General features: G+C 44.8%; 2 protein-coding genes across 2 annotated transcripts in view; both read left to right on the forward strand.

Moving 5' to 3' along the window:
* Window positions 1–20728, forward strand: part of CSUI_000834 (histone lysine set) — a gene marked incomplete at both ends in the record, with an annotated part of 31354 nt that extends 10626 nt beyond the window's left edge. Inside the window, 7 exons of the mRNA XM_068061041.1 lie at window positions 272–10984; window positions 11318–14566; window positions 15229–15924; window positions 17321–17456; window positions 18387–18703; window positions 19742–19863; window positions 20677–20728. Of these exons, the coding sequence (XP_067926991.1) occupies window positions 272–10984; window positions 11318–14566; window positions 15229–15924; window positions 17321–17456; window positions 18387–18703; window positions 19742–19863; window positions 20677–20727 (15284 nt within the window). The remainder of the gene's footprint in view (window positions 1–271; window positions 10985–11317; window positions 14567–15228; window positions 15925–17320; window positions 17457–18386; window positions 18704–19741; window positions 19864–20676) is intronic.
* A 651-nt stretch (window positions 20729–21379) lies between these two features.
* Window positions 21380–22240, forward strand: part of CSUI_000835 (swi2 snf2 iswi-like (at hook)) — a gene marked incomplete at its 3' end in the record, with an annotated part of 8870 nt that continues 8009 nt past the window's right edge. The window contains exon 1 of the mRNA XM_068061042.1: window positions 21380–22039. Within this exon, the coding sequence (XP_067926992.1) occupies window positions 21729–22039 (311 nt within the window). The remainder of the gene's footprint in view (window positions 22040–22240) is intronic.

A 22240-nucleotide genomic window follows, 5' to 3' on the forward strand; every position in this document is an offset into this window, starting at 1 on the left:
GTTCGAGGGTTGGTAGATCATGTTACGTATTCGAGTTTCTTAGCGGCCTGAAATCCTACATGCATGATGACGTTCCTTTCCGATTTCGTCTATCTCATGACAGGAGGTGTAGAAGTACAGTCTCCCTCGGCTCTATAGCCAAGTATTAGCTGCGATCACGTTCATCTGCAGATAGATAGATAGATTAAAGATAGATAGATATCTTCTCCTGCGTGTGGACTTCCATCCCATATCTTGCTTTTGTTCTTCCTTTTCTCCCCGTGTCCTGTAGGAGAAGAAGAAACTTTCTTTAACTCGTCTTCTCCCTCCTCTTCTTCTCACTTCATTACAACAGCACTGGATTCCTCTTTACTAGGCGGAGATCTCCCTGCGCTATATGCTGCTGTTCTCCTTCGTCTGTTTCTTCTCGAATGTCTCTCTCTTTCCCCGTCTCAACGACATGAAGCCTTTAGTGATAGCAAGGCTCTCTGTGTATCCTCAGAGAAAGAGAAACGTTCTCTTCATTCCACGCTACGGACAGGAGAAGAAATAGAAGAACAAGACAAAAAGGAAGAGGAGAAGGACAGCGCCGTATGTCACTTCTCTCAGGGAGATGAAACGGCGAATAGAAGAGGAGCAGGAGGAGGAGAAGAAGAAGAGAAAAAAAGGCAGTTGAATACTCCTGCTGTTTTACCTCAGGAAAGAAGTACAGAACAGAAAGAAGAAAAGAAGTCAAGGCAAGGCGTGATGCAAAGAGATATCGGAAAGGTGTTTGCACTGGAGTTAAGGGGGCGACAAGAGGAGGTCGATCTCCCCCGTTGTGAGGGAAAGAAAACAGAAGAAGATATCTTCATGGAGAAGCAAGCGGACGAGGAGGAGGAGAAGAAGAAGGACATCTACCTCAATAAGCAGCCTCATGAGAGCTTCAACTGTAGCTCAGAGAAGAAGATTTCAGGAGAATTTGCTCCACAGGAGCATAAAGAAGAAGACCATGATGACGAAGCACGAAAGCCTTCTTCATTAGGGAATCTCTCATCTGCAACGGCGCCCCCAGCTGAGACTTTGCATGTGTTTTGTAAGGAAGTGGAGGAGAGGATGAAGAGAAGACGAGAAGCTTTTTCGCGCTTTCTTATAGCTGAGAAGAGGTTGTGGTCTCTCTCCGTATGGAAAGAAGTGAGGAGGGAAGTTGCCGATGGATTAAGAAACCTTCTTATCATGACTGCGAAGGCGATAGGTAGAAACTTCTTTCTTTCTTGTCCTTGCTGCTGTTGTTGTGTTCGTCAGCATCTTTCTTTGAGAAGGAAAGACGCGAACAGCTCGTGTTCTTCTCCTTCTTCTATTCAAGGTAAGAGCGAAACAAGGAAGATACAAGGAAGTGAGAGAGGGGAGAAGAAGATATGGGTCGGAGATAAGAAGGCGACAGACAAAGACAAGATGAAAGAGGGAGAGATAAGACCTTCTCCTGATTCGTCTCTTTCTTCGGTGGCATCATCGTCTTCATCTCTTCCTTATGTGAACTCCTCCTTGATATCTTCTTCTTCTTCGGCTTCTCACGCAACTGGCTCGCAATCTTCTCCTCTCCCTTCTACATCTTGGCCTTCTCTAAACAGAAGTAACAGTCGATTCTTCTCCAGGCGTTCTCCCTCTTCTCTCTCTTGTTCTCCCCACCCTCCCGCTTTCTCTTCTATCTCCTCTCATTCTTCCTTGACTCCTTCACACGGGTGTTGTTGTACCGCATGGAGGATGTCCCCTGAAAGAAAGGCGTCCTTAGCATCGTCTTTATCTTCTTCTTCTTCTGTGTCACCTCTCTCAGCTTCTCTTCCTCTTTGTTGCGACCCTTCTCTTTCTTCTCCATGTTGTTGCTGTCGTCTTCAGAGAGCCTCAGGGGCATTGGCACAGAGTGAGAGAGATTTCTACGAGAAGCGTCCTGAACAGATGAGTCTAGTCGGCGATCTCTTTGGAAAACTCTTGCGCGTTTCAAGATGTAGAATATCTTCTTCTACGATATCTCATAGGATGTTTCTGAGAGAACAACACAGAGGAAAGAGGACGAATGAAGACGTCAAAGAAGGAGAAGAAGAAGAAGAAAAGATAGGAGAATCGTGTCAGCAAGAAACACTTGAAGAGGAAGAAGAAGAGGAGGAGGAGGAGAAGAAAGAGATGAATGAATTCCTTCAAGGAGCTCTCCAAATGAAGTTGAGTGATGCGATCATCACCTTTGATCCTTCTTCTTCTTCTTTGTCTCAAGGAAAGGGAGGTGTCGCGTCAATCAAAATGTTAAGTAAAGATAGCTCTAGACAGGTCCGGTCTCTTTCTTTTCATCTACCTCATCGATCTGGAGAGACAAATCTCATGTCGATGTTTATGGGAAGTCACATGTGTAAGAAGAATAGAGAAGGTAAAGAGGTAAAGATCATGAGGTGTGGTGACGGAAAAGACAAGGGAGAAGAAGAGGAGGCCGAGGACAAGAAGAGGAAGAAGGAGAAGAACGAAGAGAAGATTTTTAGGGAGGGACGGTCTCGGACGAACGAAAGAAGAAGAGACGATGTAGTCCGAGAAGCCGAGAGAGGTCTATCAGTTGGTGGGAATGTCGAAGTGCCAAAGAACAAGAGTGTATATGACGAGGAAGAGGATTCGCACAGATCAGAGAAGAATTTAGATACGACGGATGTTTCTTTAGATCATTCGGATAGAATGAAAGACAACTCTTATCCTCCTATGTATAAGTCTTTTGAATCGGTTATTATAAGTGAGAAAGAGCATTCTTTTATTCTTGCCTGTTTATTCTTTTTATGCCTTGATCTCTCTCAAGATTCTCATGATTTATCTTCTCTTCTTCTTCTTCCCTCTCCTTCTTCTCCTACTTCACTTCGTCGCCCTCTCAGCGTCTCTTCCTTTTCCTCTTTTCTCTCTTTCTATGGTGTCTCTTGCGCTCTCATCAAGTCGATACCTTCAGAGATCTCTACCTACTTTGTACAGGGTATCAGAGATCTTATTGACGGGACGTCGTCAAAAAGACCCCCGCCGCCTCTTCCTATTCTAGCCGTCCTCTATATGCAGTTTTACCGGAGATTAGAATACTCTTTTTCGACTCACACTCCATTCTTCTTAAAGAAGATTCAAGATCATTCTTCTTCTTCTTCACCTTCTCAGTCTGGAGACCTTCGTTCTCAGACATCGAGGGAGATGAAGAGTACTGGGAAGAGCCCAAATGTTTCTCTTTCTCCTCTAGAGAAGAAAGGTCTACTTCCTCGCGATGAGATTTCTTCCTTCAGTTCGACTCCTGTAAGTTGTTCGAAGCCTTATCATACTTTTCCATGGTATAGATTCGGTACTCCCTGTGAAGAGGGTAAGGAGAAAGAGAGAGAAGAAGAGAGAGAAAGTCAGGCGATCTTTTCAGTAGAAAAGGATGTAATACTGAACGGTTTATACAAGGAGATATGTGTGAGTTCAGAGAAAGAAAGAAAAGAAGAAGAGAAAGATAGTGTTCTTGAAAAGATAAGAGAAGATATGTATATGGGAATAGAGAAGAAAGAAGCAAACTCAAATGCATTAACATCTCCTCTAGAAGAACTCATATGTCGATCTTCTCCTTTCGAGAATCGAGATGATCTTCATCCCTCTACTCTTATAGACACCAACTCCACAGAAAAGCAACGGTCTTCTTCTTCGTCGTCTTCTTCTCCTTCTCTTTCTTCTTCTTCTCCTTCAAGCAAGGGCAGTGGGAGTAGTGGCAGAGACAAGGAAGTGATACCTCTCAGTCCCCCCTGTCGTGATCCTCTCGGAGACTTTCTCTCGAAGATCAAAGACATTAAGAAGAGAATGAATAAAGAAGCGACTGTCGAAGCTGAGAGAATCACGAAGAGACTTCACCGTTACATATCTTCTCACCTCTCTCTACGTAGTCCGGGAAGAGGAAAGGGAGACAGAAAAGAAGAAGAAAGAAAAGACAGTATAGAAAGAGAGGGAGAAGAAGAAGAAGGGGTGGTTCGCACTCTACCTTTACCTCCCTCAAGATGGATAGAGGAGAACTGGCTCCGAAATCGTTCTATCGAACAAGAAGAGAAAGAACATCTGTGGAGAGAATGTCTTACATGGAGCTTCTATTCTTTCCCTTCCCATCATAGCAGTACGCTTAAGACAGAAAGAGACACAACCCGCGCCGAAGAAGAACAAGAGGAAAGGAGACAAGTCCAGCTGAGTCAGAACAAGAAAAAGAGCGAAATCTTGTCAGGAGAAAGTTTCGAGGGAGAAGAAGGATGTATGGCTATTACGAAGAACACAGAGAGAGACGAAAGACATACATCGACATCATTAAAGTCTGAAAAACGCGAAGTCTGTTCATCTTCTTCATCTTTCTCTTCCTTTTCCTCTTCTTTAGTGAAGACCAAAGGCGTCAGTCTGGCTTCTTTCTCTCTCCGAGAGAGAGAGACAAAAGAGGAAGAGATCGAGAGAGATGAAATTGATGGCAATAGAAGCTTCACGAAGAACCGCGAGGTCTCATGGAATCGCATTTTATACGGAGAGTTGTACGAGGGACAGACAGACAGTAGAAAACAGAAGAAGATAGAAGGAAAGGAGAGCAATACCGAAAGGAAATCTCTCTCCTATGATTTTGACGATGAAACGAAGAAGAAGAAGAAAGGTCGGGGAGAAGCACGCTATCACAAGAAGTTGGGCCGAACGGAGGAAAGGAATGATCTCCTTACATGTATGAAGAAGTCCAAGAAGAAAAACGCTCTTCTCAAAAGTCAAGACTTTGGCAAACAGACACAGGAGAGTCATGGCGATGGTGGGGCTGCCACGGCTCCATCGACTTGTATGTTGAGAAGCAACAAATCCAGACCGATTCATTCAGGTGTATATACACTTCAAAACACACCTGTTGTATGTACTTTATGTGGGAAGTTGAGTCACGTTCAATCATGTCGAAGTAGTCTGGATTCTCATTTACTTCATCTCTTGAAACGCCATTCTAACTATACACCTCTCTGGGTCCTCCTCATTGATATCCGAGCTATCCCTTTCTCTATACGGCCTGTCTTTGTTCGTGCTGTCTCGTCTCGTCTTGATAAGAAGAGACTGATATCTCCTGTCGCTCATGTTCTTTCTCGTCAAGCCTTCTTCACAGATGCCAAGAAGTCGTTAGTTACAAAACCTATCAATGAAGGAAAGGAGTTAAGCAGTGGTCACTCGAAAGATGTCTCTAAAGGCTTCTCACCGTCTTTTCTTCTCTCAGAGAGAAGTTGTACCTGGCATATGAAAGTGACGTCTTACAACTTCTCTTCTTCTTCTTCATCTTCTCTCTCCATGTCTACGACGCAAGACAAAGTCCTTCGAGAGGTCTCTTTTCCCCCAAGTTCCTCACGCCTATGGGAATGTCTTCGAGGTGTACAGGAAGATATGAAAGCTCAGTTATTGACATGTTTCCGCGTTTCTCTTCTTCTCCATCTCTTCAGTGAGCCATTCTGCTCGTCTTCCTCCCATGACGATGATGGCGGCAATCACAGAAGAGAGAGGATTCTAGACATCCAAGAGGAAGAAGAAAAAGAAGAAGAAGGAGAAAGGAAAGAAGAGAAAATCAGAAATCAAGTATCTTCTCTCATCAAAGATCTAACCCAATCCATTGAAGAAAATGAACCTCATGGCTGTAGTGTCAGTGTACATACAGCTCGTTTAGAACAAGCCTTAGGCATTACGATCTCTTCGTCTTCTCCTTTATCGTCTCTGAACGAAGTCTTTTTATCGCGAAGAAATCATTTCTTGTCAAGTGAAAGACTCAGAAATCTCTCCACTAAGAAGATCGATCTCTCTTCTGTAAAATCAAGGCCTAGATGCTCTTTACCATCTCCCTCACTGTCAGCGTCATCGACCTCGAGACGCCTTTTCTCTGGAGCATTGAAAGAGGAAGAAGGAAAGAAAAGGGACGTGTCGTCTCCTTTCTCTTCTTTTTCATCTTCTTTACTATCACTTAACTCTTCTCAAAGAGTAGATGAGAGGCCAAAGAAAGACTTCTCCTCTGATAAAGATAGGAAGAGCCTACAAACCTCTACTTCATCTTCGTGTAAAGAACATCACCCAGAGGCAAAGGATGATAGAGAAAAGAGATCTGTAAAGAAGAAATCGAAAGAGACTTATCTTTCTAAATCGATTCAGTCCCATCGAAGCACTTCAGCATCCCTTTCTCTTCCTCCTCTTCCGTCCATCTCTTCATCTTCTTCTCCTTTGATCTCAACAGGTCCCCCTATCTCGAGAAAGCCTCTTGGTGTTTCTTCTTCCTCTTCTCCAACTACTACTAGTACTACGACTATGAACATGCGACTACTCTCTCCCGTAACGGGGACATTCTCACATCATCGTATTGTCAGACCCGCTTCTTCTTCTTCTCTTTCTTCTCCTTTTCTTCCTAGCTCTTCACGTCTTCTCCACAGAGAAGGCAGAGGTTTCCAGAGTTACGGAGTCCTGTGTCATGAAGCCTCTCCTAGGCCAAGTCCTTCGCAAGGGAGAGGCACCCGGCGGGGCAGAGCAGGAGACGCGTCGATGCTAAGAGTTAATACATTATGTAATGAAGAATATGAAGTCTGTAGAGAAGAAGATGAAGAAGAAGGTGTAAGGAAACAAGAGATCATGAACCACACTCGAGAAAGGACCTTCGCTAGATCGAAAGGAGGTCAGAATCTTTCAAGTATCCTAAGTGTTTCTTCTTCTCCATCTAGTTCAAGTCACAGTTCTTCTTCCTCTCCTTCTTTTGGTGGAGGTCTCAGAGGGATGCATTCTTCTTCTTCTTCCTCTTCGTTTTCTTCTATCTCTCCGATGCCTTCGTCTCACTATCCAGGGGGGGTAAATGGGACCTTCTCTTTCTTTCCAGGGTTCCATCACCGTGCCGGGGTTGCTTCTTCTCCAGAGAAACTTTCTTCTCCTCCTCCTCCTGCTGGTCCTTCTTCATCTTCTCTTCTCTTTCCTTCTTTGAATCGTCTTTTATTAGGGACGGAAGGAAGAGCCGCGGAACTCGAACGAGGGCATGTGGCCCGACTAGCTTCACGTCTATCAGATGAAGCGGCGCCGACAGATCTGTCGAAGCAATATCTTCTTCAGTACATCCCTGCGCTGATCTCTTGCAAAATGTTCCTTCCTTCTATCATCGATACAGCTATACGTGAGAAAGGATGTACTTGCCCTACCTCTCGCCGCGGTCTACATAAAGAGGTGGCGGGACAACAGAGAGAAGTCTCTGAAGAGAAGAATGAACATGCAACCGAGATCACGAGAAACACCTCGAGGAAGAAGAAAAAGAAACAACGACAGGAAAAGATGATGAAGACGAAGAAGGACAGTTCACCTAAGACGCAAGGAGAAGAGGAGGAGAGAGAGAAGACGAAAGAAGAAGATGAACGAGAGAAAGAGAACCTTATGAATCGAAGTCTGAGGAGAGAAGAAGTAGAAGCTTTGGAGAAAGAAAGATTCGACCAAGGCACCATGATGAAGACGAAAGGCTTCAAGAAATTTCCTCCAAGTTGTCTGAACTCGGAATTTTTCGATTCTTCTACTTCTTCTTCTTCTACTCCCCCTACACCGTTAGATCTTCTGTCGTGCTGTCCTTCGTCTTCTTCTTCCTGTTCTATCTCTCCACATAACGAACTTGCAGAGGAAGAAGACGGGAATCTTCGCTCTTTGTCGAAGATATCTTCTTTCAGAAAGAATGCTTCTCTCTATCGCTGTAATAGCTTGAATCTTGGAGCTTATTTAGAAGGATCTAAGAAGGAGTCTTCGGATGGTAGTGATCCACACAAAGGACTTCTTACAGAAATCTCTGCACATCTTTCTCAAAAGATTTCCACAGTCTCTCGAAAAACGGATACCTTCACAGAGGTCATCTCTTCTTCTTCTACATGTTCCTCCGGATCTTCTTCTTCCTCTTCATCTATCTCTTCTTCTTCGTCCTTCTCTTCTTTGTCATCTACGTCTTCTTCTTCATCTTTCTCTTCTTCGTCCTCTTCAGTCTCGTCATACAAAACGACAGAAGGGGTGGAGTTAGATTCTGTTCCTCTTCGGTCTTCATCACAGCAAATAAGTCTACCTACGCCTCTCACAGCAACAGTCTCCAGACAGCAGAAGCAAGAAGAAGAAGGAGAAAAGACCTCTCAAGTCTCTATCTCCTTGTTGCTGAATACCATAGGACAAGATGAAGAGGTATTACCATCATCTTCTTCTTCTTTCTCATCCTCGTATATGCAACCTAAGGAGAGAGGAGAGAGTGTGGACCCTTCTCTCAAGCGTCTCTCGGTTTCACGTATTTCTACACAAGGGATATCTCAACAAGGATTAGTAGGAGCTTCAGAGATAGACAAAGAGGCGAACATCTCTTCTCTAGTTGGTCGTATCTGTCACGCGAAAGACAAAGACCAAGAAGAAGAGAAAGGAGAAAGAAATCTCTCGTCTTCTTCTACGTCTCTTGTGTTGGATCGCCTAACTGGCAAGGACAGTCTTCGTAGACCTCTTGCACTCGATGCAGCAACAGACAACGTTTCTCAGAAAGATGATGAAGACGACCAACATACGGGGAGGAAAGGAGAGAAAGAAGAAGAAGAGAAAGGAGAAAGAAGACCACCGGAAAGAAAAAGAGAAGAAGAAGAAGAGTCTAGGTTCTGTTCTTCTCGTCCCTCTCCGAGTCCAGCTCTTCATCTTATATCTCCAGAGATCGATACCGCTGAATCAGGGCAGGTCAGATCATTAAGTCTTGTAGAGAGCTCTCAAGGTAGTGAAGGCCCTTCATCGGGTAAACAGATAGAGAGCCTAGAGGATTATGAGGAGGATCGTACCAATACGACTGTCAAGCCTACGGCTCTATCCTATCACGGAAAGCATCCCATAGGCACTTCACAGGCCACGACCTCCCAAGTGCCCTCTTTCCAGCCTTCTTCTTTCTCTACATGTCGTCCGCTTTCTTCTTCTTCTCATTCACATGGGTCGCCTCTAGGAAAAGAAAGACAATCTCAGCCGGTTCTTCGTACACCAGAGAAAGGAGAGAAGGAAAAGAAGAAGAACAAGAAGAGTAAGAAGAAGGGACATAGTTGGGATCTTGTTTCTTGCCAAGGTAGAGGGGTTCATGATGTGTATGAGACGGCAGCAATTCTCAATCATCTCATGAATGAATCTCCTTTCTTTCCTCCTTCTTCTTCTAGAAGAACAATAGCAAATGCTTCTTCTTCCCCTTCAAATCATTCTTCGGACATGCCTCGGAATGCCTCATCTGTCATACCTACCGAGAGCAGAGCTTCTTCCGTACCAGGTAGTTCCACAAGAGGTCGTATACAGGGAGATCTTCGTCAGACGCCTCACCGGTTTTCTTCTTCTTCTTCTCAGCTTTCCTCTCTTCATAGAGCGCCTAAGGATACTCTAGCTGGGAGAGGAAAGGAACTGGAGAACACACGGCACCCTTGTCATGAGAGACATAAAGATCGACGGCCTCGATGCTCTCCTCGAAACAGCAGCATAGAAAGAGGACCAAAAGAAGAGCTTCAGCAGGTGGTCGTTGTCAGTAGAAGGAGTGGAGCTACGGACGAAGAAGAGGCTGATGGGAGGGGTGCTGATAACAAGGAAAAGAAGAAGAAGAAGAGGGGAGAAGAAGGGAGAGCAGAACAGAAAGAGATGTCTTCTTTCTCTTCTTCTTCTGCTTGCAAAGGTTGGTCTCTTCCTGAAAGGAGAGAAGAGATGATAGAATATTTACAAGAATGTCAGTGGACCCGTTATAGCTGGTTTGAAGTCTTCGCTCTCACCCCTCAAGTTCTTCATTCTCAGACGCCTTCGTTTCCTACTTACAATTATCCGCTTCCATCTTGTTCTTCTCCTCCTCTTCTATCGTCTTCTCCCTCTTCATCTTCTCTTCGACATTCTTCTTCTTCATTGCATGCGATAGTAGGTGAAGAAGAGCTGAGAGATGAAACAAGCGTTTCCAAGGCGAAGCTGTTACCGTTCCGAGGTGCAGAAGAGGAGGCATCTTGTAGTGATAGAGGGGGAAGAACAGACAACAGTAATGAAGAAGAAGAAAACGAAAGAGAGAAAAAGAAGAAGATGGAAGGAGAAGAAAATGACAAAAGAGGTGATGGCTGTGAAGGTGTAGATGGGGAGAAGGACTTACAAAAGTCTTCAAAAGAAGAAGAAGAAGAAAGGAAGAGATTTTCTGGTGTAGCTACATCTCATCCTTCCTCCTTGATTTCGACTCAGCAGAATCTGTCTGACGTCCGATCACACTCTGTTATCCAGTCATCGGCATCTTTCGCATCGACCAACTCTTCAACCTTCTCTTCTTCTTCTTCTCTTTCATCCCCTCCACTTCTTCAAGGAGGAGAGGTTTCTTCTCCAGCGACGCTTCACGATGAAGCCCAGACTAGCCAGGCCGTAGAATCTTCAACAGTAGGAGAGAAGACCCATCAAGACAAGGGGAGTGGGCGTAGCACTGAATCTCCTATGGACCTATTCTTGAATGTGGAAGAGAAGATTTCTTCTTCTCTCCACCATGATATAAGGAACCTGTCTACGACTCATATAGGACAGCAGGCGACCGCGGATAGACATCTTTCAGAAGAAACGTCAGAAAAGATGATCGCAAGTGATTCCTTCTCTCTTCTTCCTCCTTTGGCACCGCCATCTTCTTCTTCGTCTTTGGGGTGTGGAGGTTGTCGGAACCTTGTTGAATTTCAGAAGTCCCTTCTTATTCTTCTTCAGCCGTCTCCTTTTGAGGTCATGAAGACCTTCTCTAGATCGACCTGCTTCTCTGAAATATCTACCAGAGGAAAAGAAGAAGAGAAGAGAAAGAAAGAGAAGATTTCCAGGAGTCCAAGAGAAGGGCTAGGATGCTTCGGCCATAGGCGCCCTCATACACATGTCCGAGAAGTTCGCTATGAATCGTCTTCTTTTTCTTCTTTTCCGTATATGTCTTGTAATAGCAGTTTTTCTTTTCTTGCAGAGCAGGCACAATGGCTATCACAGAGATTCTCGCCTTCTCGTAGGTTGCTGAATGATGAGAGAGCTTTCTATTCATCTTCTACGTGCGGTGATCAAGCCATGCCTACATCTCTATGCTTTGTCTCTTTCCCTGCATCTCGTATATGTAAAGATTGTCTCTATCCATCAAGAACCAAATGGAAGGAAACAAGATCTTTCTCTTCTTCTTCCCCTTCATTCCTGCCTGGCGATACACCCTGTGTAGCTACAGAGTCGCGTGCTTCTCCAGAGTCTGTTCATATCTACCAGACACGAGAGAAGAGAAGAAGAGAAAGAAGGCGAAGAAGGAAAGAGAGGTCTTTGATCCTGAGGTTCTTATCTTTTCTATGTACAGATCCTTCTCGTTTCTTAAGTCTTCGAGTTACCTACTCTTTTCTTTCTTCCTCGGATGGAGTCTATCCCTCTATCTCTTTTCCTTCCCCTTATCCTTTCTCGTCTCCCAGTGCTCTCTCTTCGTATCATGGAGGGGATAAGATTTCTCCTCAGCTCATTCCATCGAGATTATCGACTGCCGCAGCCCTATGTTTTCAGCACTGGTTACCTCTCTTTATTGATCTTCTTCGTCTCCTCGTCTTATCAGAAGAAACGGAAGATGAAAGGTTTTCTCCAGGAATAGAAAGAGCTTCTTTCTCTTCTGAGACTTCTCACCTTGCCGCATCCAAGAGAAATGATCGGGAAGATTCACGTATGGAGAGGAAGAAGAAGGACAAAGAGAGAATATTGTCGTTAAGCTCACCGTACTCTTCTTCAGCAGGGTATTGTATATGTTGTAAAACGACTGCATGCATCTCCGTTCATTCTCCTCCAACGCCGAGACGAGATGAAGATTTCAACGGGAAGGATAGTGATATAGAGAGAAAGAGTCTCCACATCACCTCTTCTTCTTCTCCCCAAGATCTCTCAAACTTAGAGGCGTCGTCGCCATCCATCCAGACAACCGTACAAGAAACACGGAAAGAGAATAACCGTCTCTTAAGAGAAGAAGAAGAAAGGTCTGCCGATGAAGAGAAGTATACGATGAGATTTCATCGATTTTCCAACTATGTCATGCACCGAATGTATTGTCCCTTTGGAGATATCACACCGGAGAGGAAGAGAATAAATTCAACAATAGGAGAACAAGAAGAAGAAGATTATGAAGACGAGGAAGGGGGTGAGAAGGAGTGTCAGTACTGTCGCCGGCTGCCTGTAGATCTTCCTGAATGCTGTCGAATGATAGATCATCCCCCCTACAAAGCAGAGAAAGAGGAAGAATTTCAAAGCCATCAAGAGTCAGGCGGGGTGGTTGCGTCTATAGAAAGCTGTATTAAGGAGAAGACAGGTGAATTGAAGGATGTGAACGACGGAAGGCAGGTCGAAGAAGAAGAAGAAACGAGGAAGAGAAGAGAAGAGGAGAAGAAGGAAAAGAAGAACAACGATGATGTGCTTCACGATCATAGTAGAAACCTCGGTTCTCGTAGCAACAAGAAGATCCCCATCTCTCTTTCTACCTCTCATCTGCAACCTCGTCCCTTCTTTCCTTCCGTCTCTCCTTCTTCCTCCTCTCCTTCCTATTTACGCCGTCTTATCTCCTACACAGCTTGTAGAGTCTTTGACGGAATGGTCGATGCTCTTTTTGTCTTTCTTGAGAGAGAAGAAGATCTCCTACGAGAAGAAGAAGAAGAGGTGTACGAGGCAGTACCTTTCATAGTAGAAGAACAACAGAGAATGACAGAGAACCATGGGCGTCTTCTCTCTCCTGAGAAAGAGAAAACATACACCTCTTCTAAATCTCTTCATACAACAGACCTCCATCTTCTTCCTACTCCTGTACAGACTGCAGAAGATGAGCTGGCTCATGACTCTTCTTCTTGTTCTTTCACAAGTAAGGGCATTAGGAATGATGGTGTGAATGAGGAAGGTCTTTCGAAGACTTCTCTCCTTTCTCTTACACCAGCTAAAAGCGAGGCAAGTATGTTCTTGCTTACACAGAGAAAAAGAAAAGCTTCAGGCGTGGAGACCCATCAGAAAGTGCGACTACTCTCACGGGCCAACCAAGAAAGAGACGAGGACGTAGACAGAGGAGAAGAAGAAAAAGAAGAAAAGAATGATGACGGAATGCGAAAGAAGAAGAGAAATAAAACATTGGCGGGTCTCGATGTCTTCGAAATCTCTCCCTCTAGCTTACGAGGTGACCTCCTGGCTTTGCATCATTCTCAAGATCAAAAGGCGGAAATGAAGCTCGCTGATTTGTCCAATGAGAAACAGCACAGGGAGATAACATCTTTCATAGGAGAAAACGGAAGAGAAGAGGCACGAGAAGGAGAAGCAAGAGAAGAAGGAGGTGCCGTTTCTCTTGTTTCGCCTAGGAAAGATGATAATGATGAGGCAAGTGCGAGGAGAGACAGGAAGGAAGGTGTCTGCTTGGAGTCTCGCTCCCAGTCTTTAGAGTCAAGGAATGAAAAGAAAGAGAAGGAGGAGAAGAAGCGAGAACACGAAGACGGAGAAGAGAGGGAGGACAAGATCATAGAGAAGAGAATCAGTCCTCTTAGAGATCTCCTCTCTCTCAGTGATAGCTCGCTTTTTCCTACTCCTTCTACGATTACGGGTACGGCAAGTCCTATGCCGAGTCATATACCTTCTCTCCATCTCAATACTCATACTCTTCATACACCCGATAACAGTGACGAGAAAAGAGAAGAAGCAAAGGAAGAAGAGATAGGCAAAGAAGAAGAAGAACAAAGACAGACGAACGAAAGGACGAAGACGTCTATGGCGCATGCGATGGCGTCATGTCGTGAGAGTGTCAGGGGTTCCTCCACGTCGTCATCCTCGGGGCCTTGCTCTTTTACTGACGGTAGCAAGAGAGGAAATGAAGAGGAAAGAGAGAAAGGCTTCTCGCGAGAACACCCTCAGGAAGAGATTCTTTCTTTTCCTACAGATGAAGATCGAAGCACAAAGAAGAGAGAAGATAGAACCGCCACCCTTGTGAGACTTCTTGGAGCACGAAGCCAAACCGACGGAGAAGAAGAAGAAAATGGAAATAAGGGAGAAGAAGTGAAGAGTCACCTAGGCGAGCTAGACATGCCTCAAGTGACAAGAAGAACGACTCGAGGCCAACCCCTAGCTAAGGATAAGAAACGAGATGAGGGAGAGAAGCGCCAAGAGACCTGTAAAGGAAAAGAAGAAGAAGAGGGACGCAGGAAAGAACAGCTTCAAGGAGAAGAAGAGAAGTGTGATGCAGGCAGGCGTATGGTTCGCCTAAGAAAGAAACATGGACTTTATTTCGACGGGCAAGTCACTAAGAGTCCTTCCCTAGCCTGTCGAATTCCCGAGACAAAGAACGTCCCTGATAAATCTGTTCATCTCAGTCGATCTACAAAGAAAATAATCGAGAACAGTAGAGGAGAGAAAACGAGGTCTTCTCATTCTTCATTGTCTTCTACATTATCGTCTTTACTGAGGCCACGTTCTTCTCTTTCCGAAGTCGAGATAGAAGCTCCGTCGTGTCTTCTCGCAAATATCGTCGTTCCTTGCCCTTCTGTCATGGATGAATGCGTTCGCTTCGGCGGCTTCGTCAGAGCTTGTGACGATATACGTACCGGTAAGTCAACGAGATGGCATGAAAGTAGCTAGCTCATCACGGAGGTAGAAGAAGAAGATAAAGGAGGCGGCATGGTATTGGATGGGAGAGGAGAAAGACAGAAGGTAGGAGAGGATCTATCTGAGGTTCCCTCATGTTTCCTTCACTTTCTCTCCGTTTACGGCAGGCATGTCTTTCAGTGATATAAGAACAACAGGGGAAGATGCGTAGAGTAGGGAGAATACATCTTCATGTGGATGACAGGCTTTGCTAAAGATCTCTATAAATCATCAGTAGCAAGGATCATACACAAAGCGACGAACTGCGTAGGCTGCCTGCGAATGAGGAGGAGGCATGGCACGCTGTATCAAGGGGGGAGAGACCAACAGTTCAGAACCTTCACACTGTTGCTTCGAGACCTCATGTGGGGCCTGTAGGTGCTTTTGAATGTATATAGAGAGATTTATAGAAAGAGATATATGTATGAGAGAGAAGTCTATAGTGATGATGTGGAGATATCGAAAGAAGATAGGTGATACATATACATCTATATGTATCCATCTGTCTACCCGTCTCTACGCAGATGAATGTGTTTGGATGTGTATATTGAGATGAGGTGTGTTCTTCTTGGTATGGGGGGGGTTGGATTGTCTCAAATCTTTTGTATGTATTGTGTGCTGTAGGTATTCATCTTGAAGTTACGCCTTTTATTGCTCGAGCGACGCGTGGGATTCCTCTCCTCTTTCGTCATCAGCTTCAACGTAGTGGAATACGTCAGCATGATCTTGTAGACGCTCTATCATCTTCTTCTTCATCTTCTTATTCTTCCTCGCCTTTTGCTTCCTATTTCTCTTCTCCTACTCACACATCGACAACATCTACGGCAAGTATCAGTAGTAGCGGTAGCCCTTTAGGGAGTCTCGTGTCTCATCTCTCTGCTGCGGGATCTGTTCGTAATCCAGGAGGCAATATGGCTAATCTAACCTCATCACTCAGTCCTTTCTACCCGGCCATCGCTTCCTCTTCTTCGTCGTCGTCGTCATCGTTATCCTCTTCTTCTTCTCCGTATTCAAGTGTCTGTACAGCAGGATCTCCTAAAGGAGGGGAAGGAGGCCGAAAACAACTCACGTCAGATGTGTCTTGTAGAAAACCAGCGCCTCCTCGTCATGCAGCAAAGACTTCGACAGACAAGACGATGAAGCAAGGTGGGGCTTCTTCACAACATTCTCAAGGATGTAACTCACGAGGACAAAACGGAGAAGGAGGAGTGCTGGGAGACAAAGTAAAACAGAGGGGATCAGGAGGAGGCGGGAGTGGTAGTGAAGAACTTGACTGGACGCGTGTCGATCTCTTTGCTTGGGATTTACTAGCTGAAAATGGTATGGTTGGCGAGCCAATGTCTAGACATACTAGACATCTTCTAGACAGGAGGATATAGAGACACGTTAGAACGAGCGTGTACGTGTGTGTATGAACTAGCTGCTGTTTTAATACTGCCCCGAGGACTATTACTGTGGATAGAACGAAGAGCTTCTCTTTTTCGGTTCCTCTTTCATTCTTTAGGAATGAGCCTTCCAGGGTAGATGTCTCTCCCTCTCTCTGTCTCTGTCTCTTGCCTTTCTTCGCTCTTCTCTCCTCTTGTTAAGCTTCAAATTCATGCCTGGAGGTCCTAGGGGACATTCTCTCATCTACTCCTCTTACCATCATTCCACGTTGTTTCCGTCGTCTAGGTCCGGGACCGTAGGAGACAGAAATGATTCATGGATCGATATCGTCGCTTTAGACTTCTGTCGTGTACAAAGACGGATGATTGAAGTGGCTTCACTTCGTCACCTCCCCTCCCCAGGAGACGGCCCTCTTGTCTTTTTCTCTTTGCTTCCGTCCACTCTCTCTCTCTCTATGTCTGTTTTTCTGTCGTTGTCTCGGTGTCTGTATGTGTAGCTCTCTTTCTCTCTGTCTGTCGCCGGACTAAGAGAAGCTCGTGGTCGTTCTAGCAGGGAGAGGGGGGATAGGATGACGGAGGATAAGAGAGCGAAGACTCAATGATAGAGTCGTTTGTATGAGTTCCATGACTTCTTGCAGAGAAGTTTTCTAGGAGACAACTCCTCAGGCAGACACTTAGAGAGGGTTTTCTTCTATTCTTCCCTCTATCGATGTGAAGCTTCTTCATGAATTTGCATGCAATCGACACTAATAACAACGTTATCAAGATGATGTCTCTCATAGAGTTGTATCTTTTCATCTCGTTTTCTTCTTCTTTGAAATGAGAGGAGAGGACAACTTCCTCATGCAAGATGAGAAGAAAATCTCCTTTGTTTTATCTCTCGTCGTTCTTTACAATAAGGTCCTCTTTTCTCCGTTGTTCTTCTTTCGTATGCGTCTCTCTCTTTCTTTCAGGCCTGTCTCCTTCACTCCTACCGTCCTCCGATGAAGAAGAAGAAGATACGGAGGGCGAGAAAGATGACAAAGAGAAAGAAAGTCCCAATGGAGTAAAGAAAAGAAGATATCATGAGAGACAGGAGGGAAGAGAAGAAAGAAAGCTCAACGGCTCACAGCAACAGTCAAAAGAAACTGTAGATAGCAGAGTCCAGAACCAGGACCAGCAGGCACGAAATGATGCCTTTTCATCTCTTCTTCTTCATCCAGTGAAGAATCTTTCTTCATCTTCTTCTACTTCTTCACTTTCTTTTTCTTCTTCTTCTCTGGTCTCATCACCGCAGACTTCTTCTACTTCATCTTCTTGTTTCGCTTCTCTCCCTTGCTCGACTGTTTCAGAAGCGAAGAAAGCAGTAATCAATCCAGACGAGAAGAAGATTAAGAAGAAGAAAGAAGAAGAAGAAGATAAGAGTCAGATCTCTTTTCCCTCATGCTCTGACGTGAATATCAGCCTCACCACACCCAACACACAGGGGTGTGATCTACCCCCTCCACCTGTCTTCTCTTCATCTCTTTCTCAGTCTTTCTCTCCTGGCCATCGGAAATCTTGTGAGGGAGAAAGCAACGAAAAGAACGAAAGTCTTTTTCTTCTTTCTTCAGATGCTGTGCAGCCCCCGGAAAGGAGAAAGAGAGGTAGACCGCGAAAGAAGAAGAAGAAGATTCTGCAAAGAAAGGAGAATGTCGTTCTTAGCTCTATTTTACGATACAGAGCATCTCCTAGATCTTCTCCTTTCCGTCCATGTCTTTCTCTCCAGAGAACTCCAGCGTTTCTTCGTGCAAGGATGATGTTTTGGAGATCTACTCCTTTCTCTCTTCAGAGACTTCCATCCACTCCTATGCTTTCGAGAGGGAGAAAGTATCGACCAGCTTCCAAATTAGACACCTCTTCTTCCTCTTCATCATCTCACTGTCTAAATCACCAAGATACCGAAAGACGAGGAGAAGAAGAAGAAGAAGAAAATGAACAAGAAGCTTCTCCTCTAGCTTCTCTTTCTTTCGCTATGAAGACATCAGATGGCCCCGATCAATCAACTCATTCAAATCGTTCTGAGAGCTCTACTTCTTTACCTTTTTCAGATTGTCCTTCTATTCCTGGTATCGCTCATGGGGACAGAAGGATCTCGAGAAATACACAGAGTCCTTGCCTTTCCAAACCTCAAGTAGAACGGAGAAGTGGTCTTCCTTTATCTTCCTCTTCTTCTTCTCGTAGTCTTTCTGAGCGTATAGCTAGAAAACTTAGTCCGTATCTTCGCCAGTACTCTCTTCCTCCCTCTTGTTTGCCGAATCTTTCCAAGAGAAAACAAGAGATTCTCAGGAGATCCAAAAGAGCATCACCAAAGCTTCCGTCATCGCTGACCCCTTCAGCTTCTTCTTCTCTTAGTCTTTCTGAGACTCTAGCTCGCAGACTCAGCCCTTATCTTCGGCAATCTCAATCACATCAGCCTCAGCCTCTCCCTCGCTTACCCAATCCTTCTCTTGTGTGGGGCGCCACGTCTTCTCTTGTTTTCTCTCCTCGGACTTCTCCTACGGGGTCTCCAAAGCAAAAGACTCTAAAGAAAGAAGATGAAGGGCCGATCATAGACAAGGATACAGATAGCTCTGCAACTGCTAAGAGCTCTCAGTTGCTTCTTCCTGGAGAAGAGAAGAATGAAGGAGATATATCTAAAAAAGTACCTGAATTGTTGGGGGTATCTAAAGAGGGAGTTGAAAGTGATATGTCAAGTAAGGAAGATTGCTCTTCATTCTTCTCTTCCTCTTCGTCACCTTGTGTGAAAAAGATCGGCGTCGATACCGAGAAGGATAGCGTCCTGGCAACTTTTCCGGCAACGACAAAGACCAGGGGCGAAGAACACGAACAGAAGGGGGGAGCACAAGCAAGAGAGAAGGGAGAGCAAGACCACCTTCTGGGTAGTTCTACACAACTTCAAAGAGATACACAGTTAGACGGGAATAATCAGTCATCTTCGATGTCCATAAACATCGATGCTATCACTTCCCTCGCCCATACCTCTTTATCTCCTAGTAAAACGGCAGATAGCCAAAGTATCAAAAGGACAGCTAGGTGGTTTTCTCGTCCCCTCTTCTCGGAGACTCAGACAACTTCCGTCTCTATAGGAGAATCCGTCGCTCCCCAAGAACACACAGGAGCTCATAGAGAGACTTCTATCTCTCTCCATGTCCACCAAGGAAGAACTGAACCTAACGCACTATTGACCAAGGGGGAATCTTCTTCTCTGTCTCTCTCTTGCTCCTCTTCTTCTTCTGGGTTCGCCTCTCCCTCTCCTTCTGTGGCGACTACTCCTGCTTCCTTAGAGAAAGAGGAAGAGGGTATGAAGGACCACAGTGATGAGAAGAAACCTCTGCTCTCTCCTCCAGACAGGAAGATAGAAGACGAGATAAAGAGTTGCAAGAAGAAGAAGAAGAAACAGACAGATGCTCCATGGACAGAGGCATCTTGTCGGACACTTCACAAGAGAAAGAAATTCAAGAGAGGAGACGAGAGAGAAACATGTCTCCCCGCAAGACACCTCACAAGCAACAGCACTCGAAAACGAAATTTCTCTTCCTGTTGTCAACCAGAGAAGATGAAGAAGAAGAAGGACAAGAAGAAGAGTTCGGACGGTAAAAAAGATTCTCAAGGCTTGTCTAGAATGACTAAGCAAGAGGGAAGAGACTTTTTCTCCAGTGTCGCCTTGAATTCTTCTTCGTCTCCTCGACAGGTGTCTCCGACTGCCGTCTCCCTCTATCCGCCTCTCGCAGGGACAAGTAGCTCACGTCTTCTTGCGGCTGTATGGCAGGCTGCCGATGAAGAGACCATACGAAGAGCTTCACTAAAGATGCAACAAAGGAATATCTCTGCTTTCCATGGAATTCTCATTCGAGTAGGTTCTTCTTCTCTCCTTCTTCACCTCCTCACCCTCTTCTTCTCTGTTGTCTCCTCCACATGTAGATGTATATATTCTAAGTATGTGTATCTGTTGTATAGATATAGACGTATGCATTTAACACATATACATATAAGTAAAGACAGAGAGAACAACGGCATACGTTGAGGCTGTTCTTCCCATCAAGCAAGCGGGTGTTTCTTTCAGCTTGACTCGGCGTCTTCTTCTCTACCATCCCTCCTTCTTGTCTTCGCCTCGGCTATTCACCAACTGAAAAGAAGTGGCCACCTCATGTAAATCTCTCTCTATATAGATATATGTATGTCCTATGGAAGGAGAGAGGAGGATCATATATCTCTATGAAGTCCGTACTAAGATCGTGAGGGCATACAGTTGTCCTAGTAGTAAGTCTTTCTTTCTTTTCTTCGCCACTACGGGAAGGAAAGTAGGAGAAAAAGGGTTCAGCAGTCATCTTGTGCTCTCTAGAATGCTTTCAGAGTAAATGGTTAACTACCGAATACTATTCAGGTAGCATATGTAGACAGCGTCTGTGGGGATTTGTCTCGGCATGTCTTGAAGCCTTTTAGAAAATGAAGATGAAGTATTCTTTCCAAACGCCTTTCATGCTTCAGAAGACAAGGGAAAGAAAGAAAGAAAAGACTACTTTCTCTCCATTCTTACATTTGAACGGTCAGGCATGTGTATTGTGGCAGGTCAGTCCCAACTCAGTCGCTTTGAGGTGTTTCCTTACTTCTGGAGAGTGATCTTTTCTTTCTTTCTTTCTTTCATTTCGCTCATGTACTCCATCAGGAAGACGGGAAGTTACCTGAGAGCGCGGACCTTCAACTTCGTCGTAATGAGCTGTTCTTTGCTCTTGAGAGTTACGAAAGACTTGGTATGATGCACCCCTTCTACACGACTGTCCTCCTTCCCTCTTTCTCTAGATCTCCACATACATATAGACATGTACATATGTGTCTACATCTATGTAGGTAGCTGTGGTTTCTCTTTTTCTTTCTCTGTAGACATGGTGCGGTCTATAGCTGACTATCGCAATAAAAGGGTTAGTAGCCTGAGTGTCTACAGGGCGCTGTCTTTTCAAGAGGACGTGTGGACGAGGCGCGAGTATTCGTTGGTGTGTGGCATAAGCGAAGGTGAAAGAAATACTAGAAGAAGAAGAAAGAGAAAGAGAATAGAATCTTCTCGACTATGGGGGACGCCCGCTGACTGTCTGTTGTGATCAACCTTCCTTCCTTACTGGAAAACTGGACTTGAGGGGTGAAGAAAGAGGGGGGGAGAAGAACAGAGAAAAGAACGAGCAAGTCATGCAGTTACCTTCTTCTCTCCTTTTTTCTTATATCACTCTAAGAAAGATTTCATCTAGGCCCCTACTCATTCAAACTTCTTTATATCTTCCCCACATACGTGTATGTATCAAGAGGCATAGATAGATAGATAGATTAAAGATATACTAAAGATAGATTAAAGATAGATGAATATGAACAGGACAGGAGAGGAGGGGAGGGTGCTTTGGTGACAGATGATACAATCTTTCTCTTTTGTTTCTTTCCTTTCCTAAACTTTCCTCATTCGATTGCTTGCCGAACGAAATGTTAGATGGGAAGTTCTTTCGAAAGGCTTTTCGTCTATAGAATCGAAAGGATGACTCTATCCTGTCCCTCTCTCTTCTCTTCTTTTTCTTCTTCTCCTCCTCTCCTGTCTGTTGAAGAACGCTTCCCTTCATCTCTCTTTATCAGTCTCTCTTCTCTCTGTGATCTCTGTGGCTCTCTCTGTCTTCCCTTGTCTGTCTCTCTCTGTCTGTCTGTCTGCCTGTCCTGTCTCTTCTTTTTGCCCTTCCAGGCATGTCTAAGTTGCAGAAGAAGTTATATGCAGATATTTTGTCAAAGAACGTGGAAGTTTTGAACGCTATGTCAGGGAACAAGACCCAAATGCTGAATATCCTTATGCAGCTAAGAAAGTGCTGCAATCATCCCTATCTCTTTGACGGGATCGAGCCAGGCCCTCCCTATATAGAAGGAGAGCATATGATCGAAGCGGCTGGCAAGATGTCTCTCCTAGATAAACTTCTACCGAGGCTTCAAGCTGAGGGGAGTCGCGTACTTCTCTTTTCACAAATGACGCGCCTACTCGATATTGTCGATGACTATTGCAGGTACACCTCTTCTTCTTCTCCTTCTTTCTTATCTCTTTCTTTCTTACCGCTTTCTTTCTCTCTTCTTTCGGGGTTCTTACTAGGGGGCTTCAGTCAAAAGAAGGAGAAGTAGAAAGATTTATGATGTATTGAGGAGACAAGAGAAAGACAGAAAGACTTTCCCGCATCTCTATGACTGTATATCTAGAGAGAGAGAGAGAG

This window comes from Cystoisospora suis, assembly GCF_002600585.1.
Source record: "Cystoisospora suis strain Wien I chromosome Unknown contig_312, whole genome shotgun sequence".
NCBI classification, from domain to species: Eukaryota; Apicomplexa; class Conoidasida; order Eucoccidiorida; family Sarcocystidae; genus Cystoisospora; species Cystoisospora suis.